Here is an 18,101-nt window from a genome sequence, read left to right on the forward strand (position 1 = left end):
TCCATTTAAAATAATGATGTATTCTTTAAAAAGAGGAAATTAACAGCTGGGGCGGCACAGGGCTATAATCCTGGCACTTGGGCAGTAGAAGCAGGATTAGAAGTTTACTGTCAGTCAGTTTCAGGAAACCAGAAAGTGAAGTTCAACTGTCTTCTGTGTAAGTCATCCAGTGAGGACTCTGGGTGGCAAACAGGTATTCTGCAAGAGCAGCAACCTCACCAGCCCAAGGCTTTCAAGGAAGTCTGTGAGACAGTGACAATGGCAGACGGCTTCGATGGCTTCCTCCTTGTCAGCCAGCATATTATAAGGATGCTCAATGAGTTCCATAGACACACCAGTCTCCAGCCCATAGCCTGGGGGATCCTGCAGCCGCAGTCCCCTGGACAGCCTGGCAGAGGACATCTACAGTGGCTCCTTGGGGACAGATCCTTGCCCAGCCCTCCCCACACCCTCGATCTAGACAAAGCATAACAAAATTCATGCTTGTATGAGGTCGTTAAATTTCAGGGTCTCACATACACTAAACCTAGGCTGTCTGCCTGAGTGGGCTTCATTCAAGTCCCTTGAGCAACCCTTGCTCCCGCCTGCCCAGGCCCACCCCGCCGCAGACAGAGCACTCCAACCTGCTGGTAAAGTGTTGCTGTTGGGTTTCGTTTGGCTGGTTCTGTGTACACAGTGTATACAAGGTGAGTTGTACAGCGCCCAAGAGCAAGAGGTCAAGGAGAGGAGGGAACAGGGCAGAAAGGAGCAGGGATGGGACAGACAAAGGCATTAAAAAATAGAACCACATTGAGAAGACAAAGGGAAGTGGGGCTGAGGGTGGGGGAGACAGATGCTGTAGAAAAGGAACAGGAGGGGCAGGGCAAGGGGAGCCTTCTCACCCTCCCTCCCCACCCCTCCCCACCCTAGGTATGTACAATAAATAAGATTAAAAATAATTAACAAGATGTTTGGCCCCTCCCACCCAACACCACACGCCCTTGGGGAGCAGCTTTTAGCAAAGGTGTTGGCCTGGAGGAGGAAGCTCGAGAGGGGAGGGGCCTCCCATCCTCTCAAGTTGCCCCACCTCCCTCAACCACACATAGAATTTTCCTATACATTATGTACACGGTAGAGGGGCAGGAGCGATGGCCTGTTGGGAGGGCTGGGCCAGGGGACAGGGCAAGTGTTACTAAATAGACATTTATACATATATATAAATAATTTCTCTGTACACGATGGGGGTGGGTGTTAAGAGGGGTGGAGGGGAGGGCTGTGTGGATACACCCTGGCTGAGGACGACCCCTTCCCTCCTGGCAGCGAGGGAGCACAGAGTCAGCTCTGGAGGACAGTTCTGTCAGTTCTCAGTTCATGGAGGAGGTGCCCTCCCCTCCAGGTATGGTGCAGTCACCCGCAGCGGCTGTGGGCCTGTGCTTGGGCCAGCAGGTCACTGAAGGAGTCGAATAGCTGCTCTAGCCATGGCTGGTTCCGCATACACTGCTGGACTACTTCCTCTTGTCCCAGGTCTTCAGCGCCACCCTCGATGGCGAGGGTCTGTGGGGGCAAAGGTGAGACTGCATGGGAAGAAATGGCTAGGGAAGGGAATGGGACCAGGACCCTGAGACTGAAGGAGGACCACTACAGTCCAGACCAGCAGTCCGGGGAGGAGGGCTAGGGACAGAGCCAGCGCTCACCTGGTCTCGGCAGCGCAGGAAGGTGTGGTACTTGTAATGGTGCAGAGAGTGATAGAGGGTGTAGTACCCTGACTTCTCCAGCTCCACCTTGAACTCCTGCAGACAGAGGAGTAAACACTCAGATTCTCTGGCCGGCACCACTCCACCCCGGCTCACCCTTCCTGGGTCAAGTTCTACCTGGGCCCGCACAACACTTCTCTTGAGCTTGCTGAGGGTCTTGCGGTTATAGGGCTCCCCGGCAGGCCGCAGCCGCACAGCCCCCTCCTCAGGGGAGCCTTCTCCAGTCTGTTCCACCTGCAGCTGTGGGAACGTGTGCAGGGCATCCTGTAGAAAGCCACAGGGTCAGTGGCCACCTCCCTGGACTCACAAACCACCCAACTCAGCACTCAGATCCTTGGACCATGAGGAGCCTCGCTGCCACCCACAGTCACATTTTGTCTCCTAGGCCTGGCTGTCCCGCCCTTATGATTCTAGCCTGGCCTCAAACCTCACAGGTACCACATTTCTACCCACCACTCTGTAATCCCCCAAACTGTGTGCTCTATGGCAGACAACCCAGGTTCAGTTACTAACACCCACATGGAGTGGCACAAATACGGGAGATCTGAAGCCAGCTTCTACTCTCCAGTGGAATCACACACACACATACCATACACACCACACACACACACCATACACACACACCATACACACACACCATACACACCACACCATACACACCACACACACACCACACACACACACCATACACACCACACGCACACATACCATACACACACACACCATACATACACACACCATACACACCACACACACACCACACACACACACACCATACACACCACACACACACCATACACAAACACCACACCACACCACACACACACACCATACACACCACACGCACACATACCATACACACACACACAATACATACACACACCATACACACCACACACACACCACACACACACACACACCATACACACCACGCACACACCATACACACCACACACACCATACACACCAATAAATAAAATTTAAAAAACAAACTGGTGGCTGGAGAAATGGTTAAGGCTGCAGAAGACCCAGGTTTGGTTCCCAGCATCCACAGGGTGGCTCACAACCACCTGTAATGTTCCAAGAGATCTGCTGCCCCGTTCTAGCCTCAATGGCACTGCACACACCTGGTGCACATACATACATACATGGAGGTGAAACACTCATACAACATAAAATATATTCAAAACTGTGCATTCTAGCCGGGCGTTGGTGGCGCACACCTTTAATCCCAGCAGACGGGAGGCAGAGGCAGGCGGATCTCTGTGAGTTCGAGGCCAGCCTGGTCTCCAGAGCGAGTGCCAAGATAGGCTTCAAAGCTACACAGAGAAACCCTGTCTCGAAAAAACAAAAAAACAAAAAACAAACAAACAAAAACTGTGCACTCTTATTCACAGTGCCAGCCTGACCTGTCCCAGAACTGTGCAAACCAGCTGAACATCTGACCCAGGAGTAGCAGAGGCAGACAACTACCAATCCTAGAGTTTTCCCTCTCCTTAATAAAAAAAACAAAAGATGTGATCTCACTATATAGCTCTGGCTGGCCTTGAACACAAAGAGATCACCTGCCTCTCTTCCTTCCAAGCACTGGGATTGCAAGAATGTGGCACTACACAGTTACTTTTTTGGGGGGGGGGGGTCGAGACAGGGTTTCTCTGTGGCTTTGGGCCTATCCTGGCACTTGCTCTTGTAGACCAGGCTGGTCTCGAACTCACAGAGATCCACCTGCCTCTGCTTCCCAAGTGCTGGGACTAAAGGCTTGCACCACCACTGCCCTGCCACAGTTACTTTTTATCTTGTAACATGGCTTCATTAAGTTGCACAAGATGGCTTTGAGTTTTGATTCTCCTGCCTCAGCCTATGAAACTGCTGGGATGGCAGGTATGTTCAGGTGGATCTCTGAGTTTCAAGGCCAGTCTGGTCTGTTTCAAAAAATCCAAACTAAGCCAAACCACAAAAGAATGTATCAACCAGAATCCTTAAACTAAGACTAAATTTTTTTTATTTTTATGTACATTAGTATTTTTCCTGCATGTATGTCTGTGTGAGGGTGTTGGGTCTCCTGGAACTGGAATTACAGACAGTTTATGAGTTGCCATGTAGGTGCTGGAAATTGAACCCAGGTCCTCTGGAAGAGCAGTCAGTGCTCTTAACTGCTGAGCCATTTTGTCAGCCCCCAGACTAAAATTTTTACCCTACCTTTTCCAAGTTAAACTAACATGTTGTCAGATATCTCCAAGACAACCTAATATTCTATCCCAGAATTCTCAATGACAATCTAAAAACCATTCCAAATAATCCAAATAGTTGGGGTCTTCTTCCAGACCCCAACTAGCCTCATGAACAGTGTCAGGCATGTGCCATGTCTGGATGAGGCAGTTCTGGGCATGGAACACGAGGCCTCAAGCATGCTACCAACAGAGCCACATCCCCAGCCCCGTGATGTAGGACTAGAATCCTGAGTGCCATGTGAGCAGTGTACCTCAAGATTCTCAAGGTGGCCCTGGGATGTTCCATCCGGCACAACAGGCCACTCCAGAGGGAAATGACAGGCAGGAATGAGCCCCGGGATTTCAGAGTCCTGTCCCATATGTACAGGAGCCAGGGGATAGGGTGGGCAGACAAAAGTGTCAGGCACAGCCCCTGCTCTATTAGCATTCCCTCTGGGCCTCCTAGGAAGCCCGAGACCATCTCCCAACCAAGCCCTGGACAGCAATGACCCTCACCCTCTAGGGAAGGTAGTCAAGGAACCTCAAGTGGCTGACACCCACACCTAATCTGGGCCCTATGCAAGCCCACTCAGGCCCCCAAGCACCTGCAGCGCTGGGCTCAGTGACAGCCGCTTCAGGACCTTTTTCTTGTGCTCATTGAGGAGGCCGTCAATCTTCCGCATGGGTGGAAGGTACAGTTCATCTGCAAGAACAGTAGTGTCAGAAGATAGCTCCCAATAGCAGGGGAAAAGAGGTTGGGGTCCCCAGATCCCCTTCTCCCTGAGACTACTGAGTCCTGGATCAGCATTTCTCCCCAGGTCCCATCTTTCCTCTGCAAGGACTAGGTGCCTAGCGTTTAACCACAGACCCAACCGTAGGCCTAGCCCTCCTCCCCAGGCCCCAAACATTCTCCCAGGCCCATCCCTCAGCTTCAGGAAACCAGTACCCACCCACAACTCCATCCCTCCTCTGAGGTCCAGGCTTCCTCCCTGGTGCAGCTCACCATGTGTGTCTTCCAGGGCCTGGATCATGTCTGGGTCCAAGGCTGTGCTCACTAGCATCTCCACATAGCTTCGGTACATCTCCCGCATGGCCCGTGTCTTCAACAACCGTCCTGGAACTGCCCGCTCTGGAGAGAGATGGGCAGACTTATCCCTAGGTTACTGTGCATCACACACTACTTTCAATGGCAAGGACCCATAGTGTAGACTCTAGTTGAAAGGGCACAGGCAAGCCCCTGTTAAGGATGCCTCAGTGACTGAGCTCAGGAAAAAGTGCCTTGGCCTGTCCAATCTGGAATGGTATAGTCAAAGTCACAAGAACATGGAGTGACAAGAATAATCATCTGGGCCCAGTAAACTGGGCCTAATTCAGTGTGGCTCCATCGAAACCCACTGAAACAAAGTTGGTTTCCAAAACCCTGAGTAAGGACAGAGATCATCTGAGAGTGGTGCCAACCTTTACTCCCACCTGGGAGGCAGGGGGTGGGTCTCTGAGTTTGAGGCCAGCCTGCTCTACAGCATGAGACTCAGCTGAAAGAAACATGAAAACAAGAGACGAGACTGAGGGTGGAGCGGAGCTAGTAGAGGATCTGTCTAGTGTCCACAAACCCTGGGTTCCATCGCCAGCACCAGGTGAGCTGGGCGTGATGACGCATGCACGCCTGCAATGCCAGCATTGAGATGCTGAGGTGGAGGCAGGAGGATCAAAAATGCAAGGGCCACCATCAAGTGCATAGGCAGTTCCAAGGCAGCGAGAGCTACATAAGATCATCTCATCATCATCAATAATAATAATAATAATAATAATAGAAAAGGAGGAGGACAAAAAGAAAAGGAAAAAGAGAGATGAAAAAGCCATGAGGCAAAGGAAAACAATGACTCACTGCTTTCATAGTTGAACACAGACTAAGTTAAAAAAAATTACACTGGAGGAGGGTATTGGTGGTGCACGCCTTTAATCCCAGCACTCGGGAGGCAGAGGCAGGTGGATCTCTGTGAGTTCGAGACCAGCCTGGTCTACCGAGTGAGTTCCAGGACAGCCTCCAAAGCCACAGAAAAACCCTGTCTGGAAAAAAAAAAAAAAAAAAAAAAAAAAAATTACACTGGAGCAGGGCGTTGGTGGCGAACACCTTTAATCCCAGCACTCGGGAGGCAGAGGCAGGTGGATCTCTATGATTTTGAGTTTCAAGACAGCTAGGGCTGCTACATAAAGAAACCCTGTCTCAAAAAAGAAAAAAAAAGAAACAAAACCCTACACTGAGGCCAGGAGATGGTCAACTGCTCTTGAGAGGCCCCAGCACCCACACGGTAGTTCAGGGGGCTCCGGCACCTTCTCTGACCTTCACTGCCCCAGGTGTACATACACACAGAACATGTTGTGGAATAATCTTCTTGTACACTGTGAAGATGTGTCAGTGTTACTGGTTTAATAAAAAGCTAAATGGCCAACAGCTAGGCAGGATTTTCATGGCAGAGAGAATGCTGGGAAGAAGAAGGGCAGAGATGTCAGGGTAGCCAGCCAGAGGTGGAAAGAATTGGACACACAAAATGGGATAGAGGTAAAGTCACCTGATAGACAGACCACAGATTAAAAGATAATTGTTATTATTATTATTTGTTTGTTTGTTTTGTTTTTCAAGATAGGGTTTCTTTGTATTGTTTTGGAATCTGTCCTGGAACTCGCTCTGTAGACCAGGCTGGCCTCAAACTCAGAGATCCACCTGCCTCTGCCTCCCAAGTGCTGGAATTAAATACATGCGCCACCACCACCCGGCCCAGGTAAGAGTCTTAAGTTGTACCCATTATGGGACCAATTCTACAGGTGAGGTCATGCCTTTCTCAGGGTCACCCAAGGAGTCAGAAGAAACACCACTATCTCTGGGCCCCAGGATAGAGGCTGGTCCCTCATCTGTCCCAGGCCTTAGGAACGGGTGATGAACCCAAACACCCATCACTCAACATAACAGGTGCCGTTGGCTTTGCTGGACTGAGTGAGCACAACAGCAGATGCTCCCTCCCGGAGCCTGTTCCCTCATCTGCACACGGTGTTTTAGGTTTTGTTTGTTTACTTATACATTCTGTAACTCATTCATTTTGCAATGCAGAAGATCCAAACCAGTGAGTTACATCTCAGCCTTATTTTTATTGTGGAAATGTCTTGCTATTTTTTTGTTTTGTTACTTCCCCCGAGACAGGGTTTCTCTGTGTAGCCTTGGCTATCCTGGAACTCGCTCGATAGAGCAGGCTGGCCTTGACCTCACAAAGATCCACCTGCCTTTACCTCTGAGTGCTGGGATTAAAGGCGTGCCCACCACCTCCCAGCTTGATACAGTATTCTAATGTAGCTCTAGATGGCTGGCCTGTGCCACCTGGCTTCTAGATAGTTACAGTATCTACCTCTTAGGAATGCCCTGAAAATTAAGATTATGTACCAAGGTCTTAGCAGACAGACACCATTACATAGGAAAGTGACTGTGACTGTCAACTGTTAGCTTCTGCCATTACTGGGGAGCTCCTTTGTCCTCATTTTGTGGAGGCTACCCATAGCCCTCAAACTGACACTCACCCTCTCCCCTACTGAAGGCCAGTGTTCCCTCCCTAGGTGACCCCCTACCTGCAGCTGCTGAACTTACCGTCCTCGCTGGGAGCACCAGGGGAGGACTCTGAGTCTGATGAGCTGCCCCCAGGCCCGCCGCCTGCTGAAGCATTGCCCACTGCCTCTTTCAGCCACTTCTTCCTCTTCTTCGGAGGTGGCTCAGCCTTCACCTTCGTGGGTCTAGCTTTGGACAGCCGGGAGGTGGTGGACTGTCCTGCGGCCAGGCTCCTGTCAGTCCTCATCTGCCGCCCACTTGTGGACCGTTCACTCCGTAAAGGCCGATCACCACCACGGGTTACCCTTTCCCTCTCCTTCTCCTTCTCCACAGGTCGGGGTGGGGATGGCTTCTCTGGGGCAGGGGGTTCCAGCAAAGCAGGCTCAGGTGTCAGTTCTGGAGGTTTCTCTGATGCTACCTTCTCAGAGGTCTCAGGTTTCGGAGGTGGGGCTGGAACCTTAGAAGGAGGAGCAGAGGTGCCCCCCACAGAGGTAGGGCCCTTGGTCTGCCCAGACCGTCTGGAAAAGACAGAAGAGAATGTCATCAGCAGATTAAAGATTCTCATTCCTGGGACCCTGAGATGTATCCCATAATGCTCACAGATGTTCTTCATGCTTTCCTCGTGTGTATGGAGAAAGTCTCTGCTCTCCTGCTTCTCAAAGCCTCTCTTTCTCCCTCTCTCTGAGTCTCTCTGTTCCTCTCTGTGCCCCTCACCCTGGATCTCTGCCACCCCCATCTCCAGGTCTCTGCTTCTGTTCCCTTCTCTGGGTATACTCTCTGCCCTGCACTCTGGGTCTCTGCCACCCCCGTCTCTGGGTCTCTGTTCCTGCTCCCTGCTCTGGGTATGCTCTCTGCCCTGCACTCTGGGTCTCTGCTGCCCCGTCTCTGGGTCTGTCACCTCCCACTATGGGTCTCTCTCCTTCTCCCAGCTTGTCTCCTGGCTCTAGTTCCCTCAATGAAAAGCTCCATCTCCTGTCTGTGGAACCAGCCTCACACCCTTCCCTCTCAGGGACCCTGTCACTGTCGGTACCTGACTGGCAATGGGGGCCTGTGCCAGGGTTTCCGAGCGCACACCCTCACATAATCCTTCTTGTTGACATTCTCCAAGAACTTCACATAGAGGCGCTGGTACCGGTTTTTCGCATCCCCAAAATAACCCAAATACTGTGGAGAGACCAAAGCCTATGAAAATCAGCATGCTTTTCCAACCCACCTCTACAAATTGGGGTTTCCACCCTAGCCTGGGTCATGCTACAGAGGGACCCCAGTACGGAGCACTCCACCCCAAAGCCTGCACCCCAACCCAAAGGCTTACGTTACTGGTGGCACAAAACTGCCTCTGGCCGTCCTTGATCTCTGGAGTGAACTTCTGCAGAAGAGCCTTCTGGACACGCCAGATGGGTGGAGGCTCACGGCCAGTCTGTAGTGCCAGCTGAAGAGGAGGAGAACAGGGAGGCCTACAAGGTTACCCTCACCCTTGCCCTGCTGGCCTGTCTCCACTGAGAAAAATACAAAGTGGGAAAGGTATGGTAGCTCACACCTCTAATCCCAGCACTCAAGAAACTGAGGCAGGAGGACTGTCACAAATGTAAATGGGCTTAAGCTACATTGCCAGGCTATCACAACAACAAAACAAAGACCCATCTACAAGCATTGCCCTCATGGTGGTCTCATGATGGCCTCAGCTCCAGGATGAAGTCTGATTCCACATTTTCCTAGTGACTGATTGAAATGTTCCTTCTTTTTTTTCAGTGCTGGGGCTGAACCAGAGCCTTGTGTGTGGTGAGGCACTGCTGACCCCTGCAGTCCCTCCAGCCATCTAAGACATAGTCTAGCTAACTTGCCATCCTCCTGGGTCCCCCCCACAGTATCTTGGATGGCAGCCTGCACAACCTGGCCCAGCCACCTGCTAACTCTTGAGTAGGCTTATTTTGCTTAACTTACTGTTATTTAAGTAAGGTAAGCTCTGAACATCCACCCACCATACATGAACACTTGCTCGACCCAGGATTCACAGCAGCAGAGATTCACAGCCATGGTCGTCCCCTCCATCAGCACCCCCGCCTCACTGCCTTACCGCCTCACCTCTCCTCTCTGTGCCTCCTTTTTTTTTTTTTTTTTTTTTTTCCCAGACAGGGTTTCTCTGTGTATCTTTGGAGGCTGTCCTGGAACTAGCTCTTGTAGACCAGGCTGGTCTCGAACTCACAGAGATCCGCCTGCCTCTGCCTCCCGAGTGCTGGGATTAAGGCAAGCGCAACCATCGCCCGGTTCTCTGTGCCTCCTATTCAGCAGACTTTTACAACACCTTCTCTGCATTTACATGAGTGATCTAAGAGTCATAAAAAAAGATTGAGTATGTGTAAGCAAACTGTACAGGCATTATCTAGCATGCAGGCCTCAATATTGGAGCTGGTACTCACAGCAGACATCACTAATAGACCCCAGATCTCGCTACTTCTGAATACAAAGCCAAAAGGCAAACATGACTAATCAATAACTTGTGATAATGTAAAGAGAAAATCTATGGAACTAGGTTAAGAGACAAAAGTTGGGGCTGGAGCAATGCTCATTGGTTAAGAGAGCTGACTGTTCTTCCAGAGGACCCAGGTTGACTTCCCAGCACACGGCAGATGTGTCACAAATGCCTGCAATGAACACCAGCTGGCCTAAAGGGCCCACACACAGACAGTATACACTTACAAAACACATACACATAAATAAAAATAAAATAAAACGAATCTTTAACGAGGCAAGAGACAATTGACCTGGCCCCTTCTTGGGGGGGGGGGTTGGGGGGTTGTGCAGCCTGAAGGAGCCATCTAGAAGCAGGAAGAAGCCTTTACCACTTTACTAGAAACCAAATCTGCTGAAGGCTGGCCTTGGACTCCCAATCCCCAGAACTGTGAGCCACCCAGGCTGCTACAATTTAGTACAGCAGTCTGAGGAGACAGTGACAACCACAAGGCATTCAAAGCACAGGTAGCAAGACAGACACAGACACAAATAAACAGAACTGGGATATGGGCATGACGGTGTGGGCCATTCACACCTGCTACTTAGAGGCTGAGGCAGGAGGACTGAGAGATCAGAGCCAGGCAAGGACACATAGTAAGACACTATCTCAAGGATATATCAGGGGATATAGTTGGGTGGTAGAACCGCTGCCTAGAATCCCCTGTGAGGGGGTGGGATACGGCTCAGCAACAGGGCTCTTTCCTAGCACACTTTCTTCCCTGGGTTCCATCCCTAGGCTCGGGAAACAACAACAAGGTGTCTGGCTAACGCCAAGAGCACATGGGTGCTAGGTGGAAGGCAAGTCCTCAGGCCGCCAGATGAGGGCAACAGGCTCTCCTTCTTGACTCCCAAGGTTACAGCGCTAGGATTCCATTGCATAAGCTTTACACCCGGCATCACATGAAGGGGACCACAGAGGACATACATACAGGCACACAACACTCAATGGCCCAGAGAAGCCAGGTGAGGTCCTACATGCCTGTAATTCCAGCATTTTGGGAGTCTGAGGCAGAAGACTGCTTTGAGGTAGAGGCCAGCCTGGGTCACGGATTGAGACACAGAAGTGCTTCCTGAAAGAGATGATATCAAGGGACTAGAGAGATGGCTCAGAGGTTAAGAGCACTGACTGCTCTTCCAGAGTTCCTGAGTTCAATTCCCAGCAACCACATGGTGGCTCACAACCATCCGTTGAGAGATCTGGTGCCCTCTTCTGGTGTGCAGATATACATGGAAGCAGAATGTTGTATACATAATAAATAAATAAATAAAGAGATGATATCTAAATGGGTACTTGGAGAGAGCATGAAGGGGCAAGCCAGCCATGGTGAAATATGTCCTGGGTGAAATAAGAACGTAGAGATGTGGTTATTGCATTCAACGCCTACAGATCTAGTTATCAAAAAGAATTCAGATGATAACTGCAATTGATTGGTCACGTCTGCTTTTTAACTTTGTACTCAGAAGTAGCAAGATCTGGGATCTCTTAGTAATGTCTATTTTGAGTGCTAGCACAATATGGGTATTGGCATGCCAAGTGATGACTTATGTAGTCTTAGCCTGGTGAAAGTTGTTTCTACACTTAATTTTCTTAATTCATAAATCAGAAAGAAGGGGTTCTAACAACTTGCTGAATAGGAAGCACAGAGAGGGTCTTGGCTAAAGTGGCATGCAGAGATAAAGCCAGGAGTCAGATATCTTGAATCCCAGTCCTTTCTTCCAAGCTACCACTGGCTCCTACTCCTTCTTCTCTGAGACATCACAGGCTAGGTCAGAGGCCCCCAAAAGATAAATCTATATCAGACCACATTCTGCTCAGCTCCAAAATACTTCCTGGACCCCAAACACAGACTTTTAGCCTGGCAGGGAACCAATGCCCGTGTCCCCTCCCTTATCCCAAACCTTGCTGTACAGGTGTCAGACCTCTCAAAGTTTGCAGCTGCAGACTTCCCGAGCCTATGGGTTTTCTTGCCTAACCAGTGTGAACTCAAAACTCACTGTTCTGATTCTGAAGAGACCTCCAGGAAGTCCTGCTGGGGCTCCTCATCAGGCACCAACACTCTCTGTATCTGCCCCTCTGCTCTTTTCTCAACTGGGCGTTTGGTCTCCCTCCAAAACACTCTTCCTAGTCTTCATTATTAATTTTTATTACTAAGTATCTGTCTGTGGGTATGTGCACTCAAGTGCAGTACCTGTGGAGGCCAAAAGAGGGCAAGACATCTGGAGGGGGGGTTATCCATAGTTTTAAGGAATACCATGTGGGTGTGGGGAATTGAACTCAGGTCCTCTCCAAGAGCATTAAGTGCTCGCTCTTAACTACTAAACCATCTCTACAGCTTCCTATTTTCATTCCTCAGGAATGAACCCAGACATCACATCCTTGCATACGCCCCAATCTATCTTTAAGGTCTGTACTTCCAGGCTCTCTTCTTGTCAACTGTGTCACCAACCACGCCCAGTGATTGACTGACTAGGAAGCTGCCAATCTCATAGACCCCATACTGAGGAAGTCAGATCACTGCAGGACAATCACGAGTTTCCATCGTGGTACCAAAGGACGACTAGGACCAAGATTATCTCCTAAGAATGTGACCTGTGACAAACTAAGCCATGCGCTACTACTAGCGGCAGGAGTGTGAGCAGGTGAGCTACTCACACCCATTTATGCTATTTAACAAGAAAGGTTAGCTGGGCCCAGTGGTCTGGAACTCTACGTAGACGAGTCAGCCTCCAATTTGTGGTAATCTTGCCTCAGACTCCCAAGGGCAGGGATTACAGGATGAGCCACCATGTCTGGATAGGCAAGAAAATCTCTTGTGTACCAGAGTTCAAGGCCCCTCAGAGCAACAGAGCAAAACCAAATGACAAAATAAAATCAAACAGGAAGGCAGTCATGGACTACAGCAACGAACACATGGCTCTTTAGGCCTGAAACTGACCCCTGCCACCTCCTGTATCTCCCTGCTGACCAAGGGCCCCATCAGCAAAAGCTATGTCTTCAAGAGCAGCTATTCACCCAACCCCAGGACCCCAAATCCTCCAGGCTAGCCTCCTACCCAGCCTGTACTTGTGATCCAACACCTCACTCTACCATTTCCTCAAACTTGCCATGTTTCTCACATGGGGCCTTGAATTGGGCATTCCTCTAGGATGACTCCCTACCTCCCACAGAACTGAGTGATGGTATCATTTCCCTTTTACAAACAAGGACACTGAAGTAGTCAGTGACCAATTCTCTACCATCCAATTTGGAAGACAACTTATATATAGCTTCACTCTGTAGACCAGACTGGCCTCAAACTCAGAGATCTGCCTGTCTCTGCCTCCTCAGTGCTGGGATTAAAAGCGCGTGCCACCATCCCTGGCTTACATATTTGACTTCAAAAAATACATTCAAATGGCCAATTTCACCTGAATCTTCTCCCACCCCACCCCCAGACTGTGTAGCCCTGGCTATTCTGGAACTTGTTCTGTAGACCAGGCTGGCCTCAAACTCACAGGGATCCACCTGCCTCTGCCTTCCCAGTGCTGGGAATAAAGACGTGCACCACCACACCCAGCTCATCTGAATTTTTTTATACTTGTGGAGATAAGAAAGTTTAAAATGTCATACATAGACTTGGGATGCAGCTCATCAGTAAAGTCCCTGCCTAGAATCCTTGTGAAGGTCCCAGGAATGGACTCAAGCCATCAGATTTTAGGGCAGGTGCCTTCACTAATGAACCATCTCACTGGGCCTAATTTTTAAAATTAACTAATAAGTATAAATTCATTTGTGTGTATACACATATGCGCATAAATGATATAAGTATGGAGGGCAGAAGACAACTCGTGGGAATCGGTTTTCTCCTTCTATCTTCTGAGTTGTAGGGACCAAACTCAGGTCCTCAACTGCCTGGCCAGCAAGCCCCCAGGGATCCACCTGTCTCTGCCTGCTCACTTCCTAACCACTGGGATTACAAGTAGGTAACACCAGAGAGCTTGCGGGATGGAACTCAGTAAGGTCCCCATGCTTACAAGGGACCTACCAATTGAGCCATTTCCCTAGCTGTTGCTTCATTTGAGATAAAAATCTCATGGAGCTCACTTGAGCCTCAAGGGTGACCTTGACTCCTGACCTTACTGGCTCCTCTTCCCAAGTGCTGGGATTATAGGTTCATACCATTATGCCCGGCCCACCTCAGCCTCCAAAGGGCTGCGATTAAAGGGGTGCACCACCACCACCTGGCCTGTATTTTACTGAGTATTTACCAAGCTTTGTAGTAAAAGCCAGCCCAAGATCACAGCAACAGTGCCACCATTTTTCCAGCACCTTCTGTGTGTGGGCTACAGAGACCAGAGTAGGTGAGGTCAAGTGAGTCACCCACCACATCAGCTGTGGCTAAGGGTGACTACGTGACACTCCAGCTCCTAGGCAGGAGAGGCATAATGGAGTCACCTCCTGGAGTCCCTGACACCAACAAGAGGCATCACTCAGGGCTCTGTGCCATTGCTCACTCTCACTCATTATTTTAAGCATCTGAGTCCTAACCTGGCCCCTTCCCTGTCCCACACCAGCTGGGAAACAGTATCAGATGGATGGCCTTGGCTCCTGTCCCAGCCCCAGTCAGTGGATGGGCCCCTTCCCAAGGCCCACTGGCTTTCTTGGTCTGTAAGATGGGGCTGGTGAAGGCACTGCCTGCAGCCCTGTTCACCAGGATCAGGAAACATACAACAGGCGAACTGTGAAAAGCTTGTAAAATCTGCCCAGATGACCCACAGGTGAGGCTCAGGCCAGCCTGGGTAAACCAGTGAGACCTTACCTACAGCAAATTGCCCTTATAAAATGACCCATTGCCCCAGCCCCAACTCCTACTACAAAAACAAAACAAACACTAAAACAGTTAAATCACAAAAGATTCTTATTAAGCCAGGTGGTGGGGCACAAGCTTTTAGTCCCAGCACTCGGGAAGCAAGGATCTCTGTGAGTTCGAGACCAGCCTGGTCTACAAGAGCTGGTTCTAGGACAACCTCCAAAGCCACAGAGAAACCCTGTCTCGAAAAAACCAAAACAACAAACAAACAAACAAAAAACCCACAAGATTCTTATTACCAGTTTCTGCCTTTGTCAAGAATCTAACCCAATACATGTGAACTGCAGAAAGAACCAGTGGAGATTTGACACAATCCGATGTGCACAGTGGCAATGCACAGCCCCACCAACACGCAGAGCAGCTTCCCTGTGCCAACACCAGAGACAGCAGCCAGCTGAGCACCAGCTCTGCTTCCTGGGAACAGCCGACATGCCCTACCAGCACTCTACCTCTGAGCCACACTCTCAGCTCCTCATTGGGGGATTCTAGGCAAGCACTCTATTGCTGGACCAAGCCTACAGGAGCCGCTTACTCCTGATTCAGTCAGTTACGCCTATGGACCAAACATCCTAAAGGTCGCCCAGGGTCTTCGGAAGCAAGCTAGGCAGGAAGCTGGTTAATATTATTTGCTGCTTCCAGTTTCACTCTGCCACTGGATATGAAAAACACAGATGATATGTTGCTGATAAATCTTTATTTACAAAACTGGACGCTGAACATTGTGGCACATACAGAAGCAGTTGGATTTCTGTGAGTTCCAGGCCAGCCTGGTCTACATAGTAAGTTCCTGGATAGCCAGGGCTCTGTAGAGACCCTGTCGCAAAGAAAAACAAACAAAAGACAAAACTGAACTGTGGCCAAGCATGGTGGTATGCATCCGCAGTACTGCAGTCATGGCGCTGGAGCAGGAGGACTGCTGCAAGTCTGAGGTCAGCCTGACCTACCCAGTGAGACACAGACCAGGCAGAGCTCAAAGTGAGGCCCAGAGACAGGGGCACTAACACTGAGCTGTATTTCCAGCCTTTTTCCAGGCTGTAGCATAGGAAGGTCTTGGACTTAGGATTCTCCTGTCACAACCCCAAGAGAAGCTGGGGTAGCAGGCTGATGCTAGCAGGTCCAGTTCTACACCAAGAATTTAAAACTCAGCACTGGACAGGTATGGTGGCGCACGCCTTTAATCCCAGCACTTGGGAGGCAGAGGCAGATGGATCTCCGCAAGTTAGAGGCCAGCCTGGTATACATAGTGAATTCCAGAACAGCCGGGTATACACAGTGAGTTCCAGAACAGCCAGGACTATTATACAGAGAAATCCTGGGGGTGAGGGGGGCAGGGGAGGAGTTTAACTCAGCCTGACACACAGTGAGTATCCCTAAGGAAATAGCTGTTATACTACCTGCAAGCTACACATACTTGCATTAGGTTGATGTCAAATGGGAAAAAAAAAAAAAAAATGCTCTGGTTGAAAATCCCTAAGAAATAGAATCACCAAGTGATGAACTTTGAATCCTAAATTACACAACACTGACCTGTCAAGCAGAATGTGCCCACTGCTATATTAACGGCATGAAGGTTCATAGGAGGAAATTAATGTCTGGCCCTATAAATCTGGTCAAGAGCCCATGGCTTGAGAAATCATAGGATTTTGGGGGATGGGGAGGCAGACACCACTGTCATTCTGCTTCTCACAGTCCTCTAAATATGTATGAATATCCGGTTTGGTGCTTCTCTCAACCTTAGCCAGAGAACCCTCATTCTGCAGTGGGCAGAAGTTAATGCAGAGATTCAGACCTGGTCAAGCGCTGAGATGAAGTGACGGAAGAACACAGCCCTAAATACTACATCTACCTCAACCCCATAAAGGCTCAGAGAGCATCATAGAGGGGGGCAGAATGAATGAAACCAAGTGTTTTAACCCCATCACTTCCATTAGCCAAGTCAGACTAGGGACCCAGAAGCATCCTAGCAAGCCCACCTGGGTGACACTGGTGCTGCACCCTCATCCAGACTGGCCTGTCACTCATCTGCTGTTCAATCAGTGACATAAGACACTCAGCCAGGTGCTATCTGTGAATGATGCTGAGACTTACCTTGAGGGAGGGGATGTCCTCCGCACGAATGACAAACTCATCCCGCTCCCGAAAGATGCCCTCGCCGCCGCTCTCCCCTGCCTCCTCATCTGTCTCTCCACACACAGCTGCTGTCTCCTGCTTCTTGGCAAGGTGCAAAGGCCGAGCATCCGGAGGTTCGGGGTCCTCTGGGGATGGGGCCACAGGCTCCTCTGGAGGGGCAACTGGTGGGACAGCTGTGGGTGCTGGTGGGGGTGGTGAGGGCAATGCTGGTGGAGGCAGTGGCTGTGGTGGAGGAGGTGAGCTAGCCACAGGAGTCACCAGTGGAGCAGGTGAGGGCAAGGCTGGGACTGCTGGTGGAGGTGGAGCAGGCTGAGGTGTTGGGGCAGGAGGTGGGGTGGGTGGGGGCTTCTCCTCCAGCAGAGGGGCTCTGAGAGAGAGAGAGAGAGAGAGAGAGAGAGAGAGAGAGAGAGAGAGAGAGAGAGAGAGAGAGAGATCAGACATGTGGTCTTCTCTGGATTTCCCCTGTATAGCCCAGGCTGGCCTTCATCTCAAATGCTACTCAGAATGACAGTCATGTGCCACTATGCCCAGCTCTACTAACAACACAAATCCTTGTGCCCCTAACTGCCACTGAGCCCCCAGCATATCAACAAGTGCCTTAGATGTCACTAAAGGCAGACAGCAGAGGCAGGAGATGGGACAATCCCTGCAGAGGTTCTGCTTCATGAGACCACCACTGACTGTAGCTTCAGCAACTTCACAGAGCACCTAAGGCCCTTGTCAATCCTGGGCTGTCTCTCCAAGCCCTTGAAGTCCTTGTTTGACTCTGATTTCCATACCCTGATGTCTCCTAACTCTGAAGTTATCCCTTCTGTGACTCTCAAGCCCTCATTCCCTCCTAGGACATCCGCCACTTATACAAACCCCTCCCATGACTCCCTATTTGTTGTCACAGATCCCTAATGCCATCCACACTTGCCTAATTCGTGTGAGTGTGTCTGTGTGTGTGTGTGTGTGTGCACACGCGAATGCATGCGTTTACCAGATCCTCTGGAACTGGAATTACAGGCTGCTGGATATGTGTGCTGGGAATCAAACCTAGGTCCTCTAGAAGGGCAGTAAGCACTCTTAC

At 50.2% G+C, this 18,101-nt stretch overlaps 1 protein-coding gene across 1 annotated transcript in view; it reads right to left on the reverse strand.

The window, feature by feature from the left end:
- The window catches only part of Prr12 (proline rich 12), a 26,534-nt gene continuing 8,433 nt past the window's right edge, over nucleotides 1–18,101 (reverse strand). The window contains exons 6-14 of the mRNA XM_027420700.2: nucleotides 16,988–17,396; nucleotides 8,851–8,967; nucleotides 8,566–8,699; nucleotides 7,578–8,053; nucleotides 4,947–5,072; nucleotides 4,549–4,646; nucleotides 1,851–1,997; nucleotides 1,674–1,769; nucleotides 1–1,533 (exon numbers count right to left, since the gene is read on the reverse strand). Of these exons, the coding sequence (XP_027276501.1) occupies nucleotides 1,387–1,533; nucleotides 1,674–1,769; nucleotides 1,851–1,997; nucleotides 4,549–4,646; nucleotides 4,947–5,072; nucleotides 7,578–8,053; nucleotides 8,566–8,699; nucleotides 8,851–8,967; nucleotides 16,988–17,396 (1,750 nt within the window). The 3' untranslated portion in view covers nucleotides 1–1,386. The remainder of the gene's footprint in view (nucleotides 1,534–1,673; nucleotides 1,770–1,850; nucleotides 1,998–4,548; nucleotides 4,647–4,946; nucleotides 5,073–7,577; nucleotides 8,054–8,565; nucleotides 8,700–8,850; nucleotides 8,968–16,987; nucleotides 17,397–18,101) is intronic.

Source organism: Cricetulus griseus, chromosome 6 (assembly GCF_003668045.3).
Source record: "Cricetulus griseus strain 17A/GY chromosome 6, alternate assembly CriGri-PICRH-1.0, whole genome shotgun sequence".
NCBI classification, from domain to species: Eukaryota; Metazoa; Chordata; class Mammalia; order Rodentia; family Cricetidae; genus Cricetulus; species Cricetulus griseus.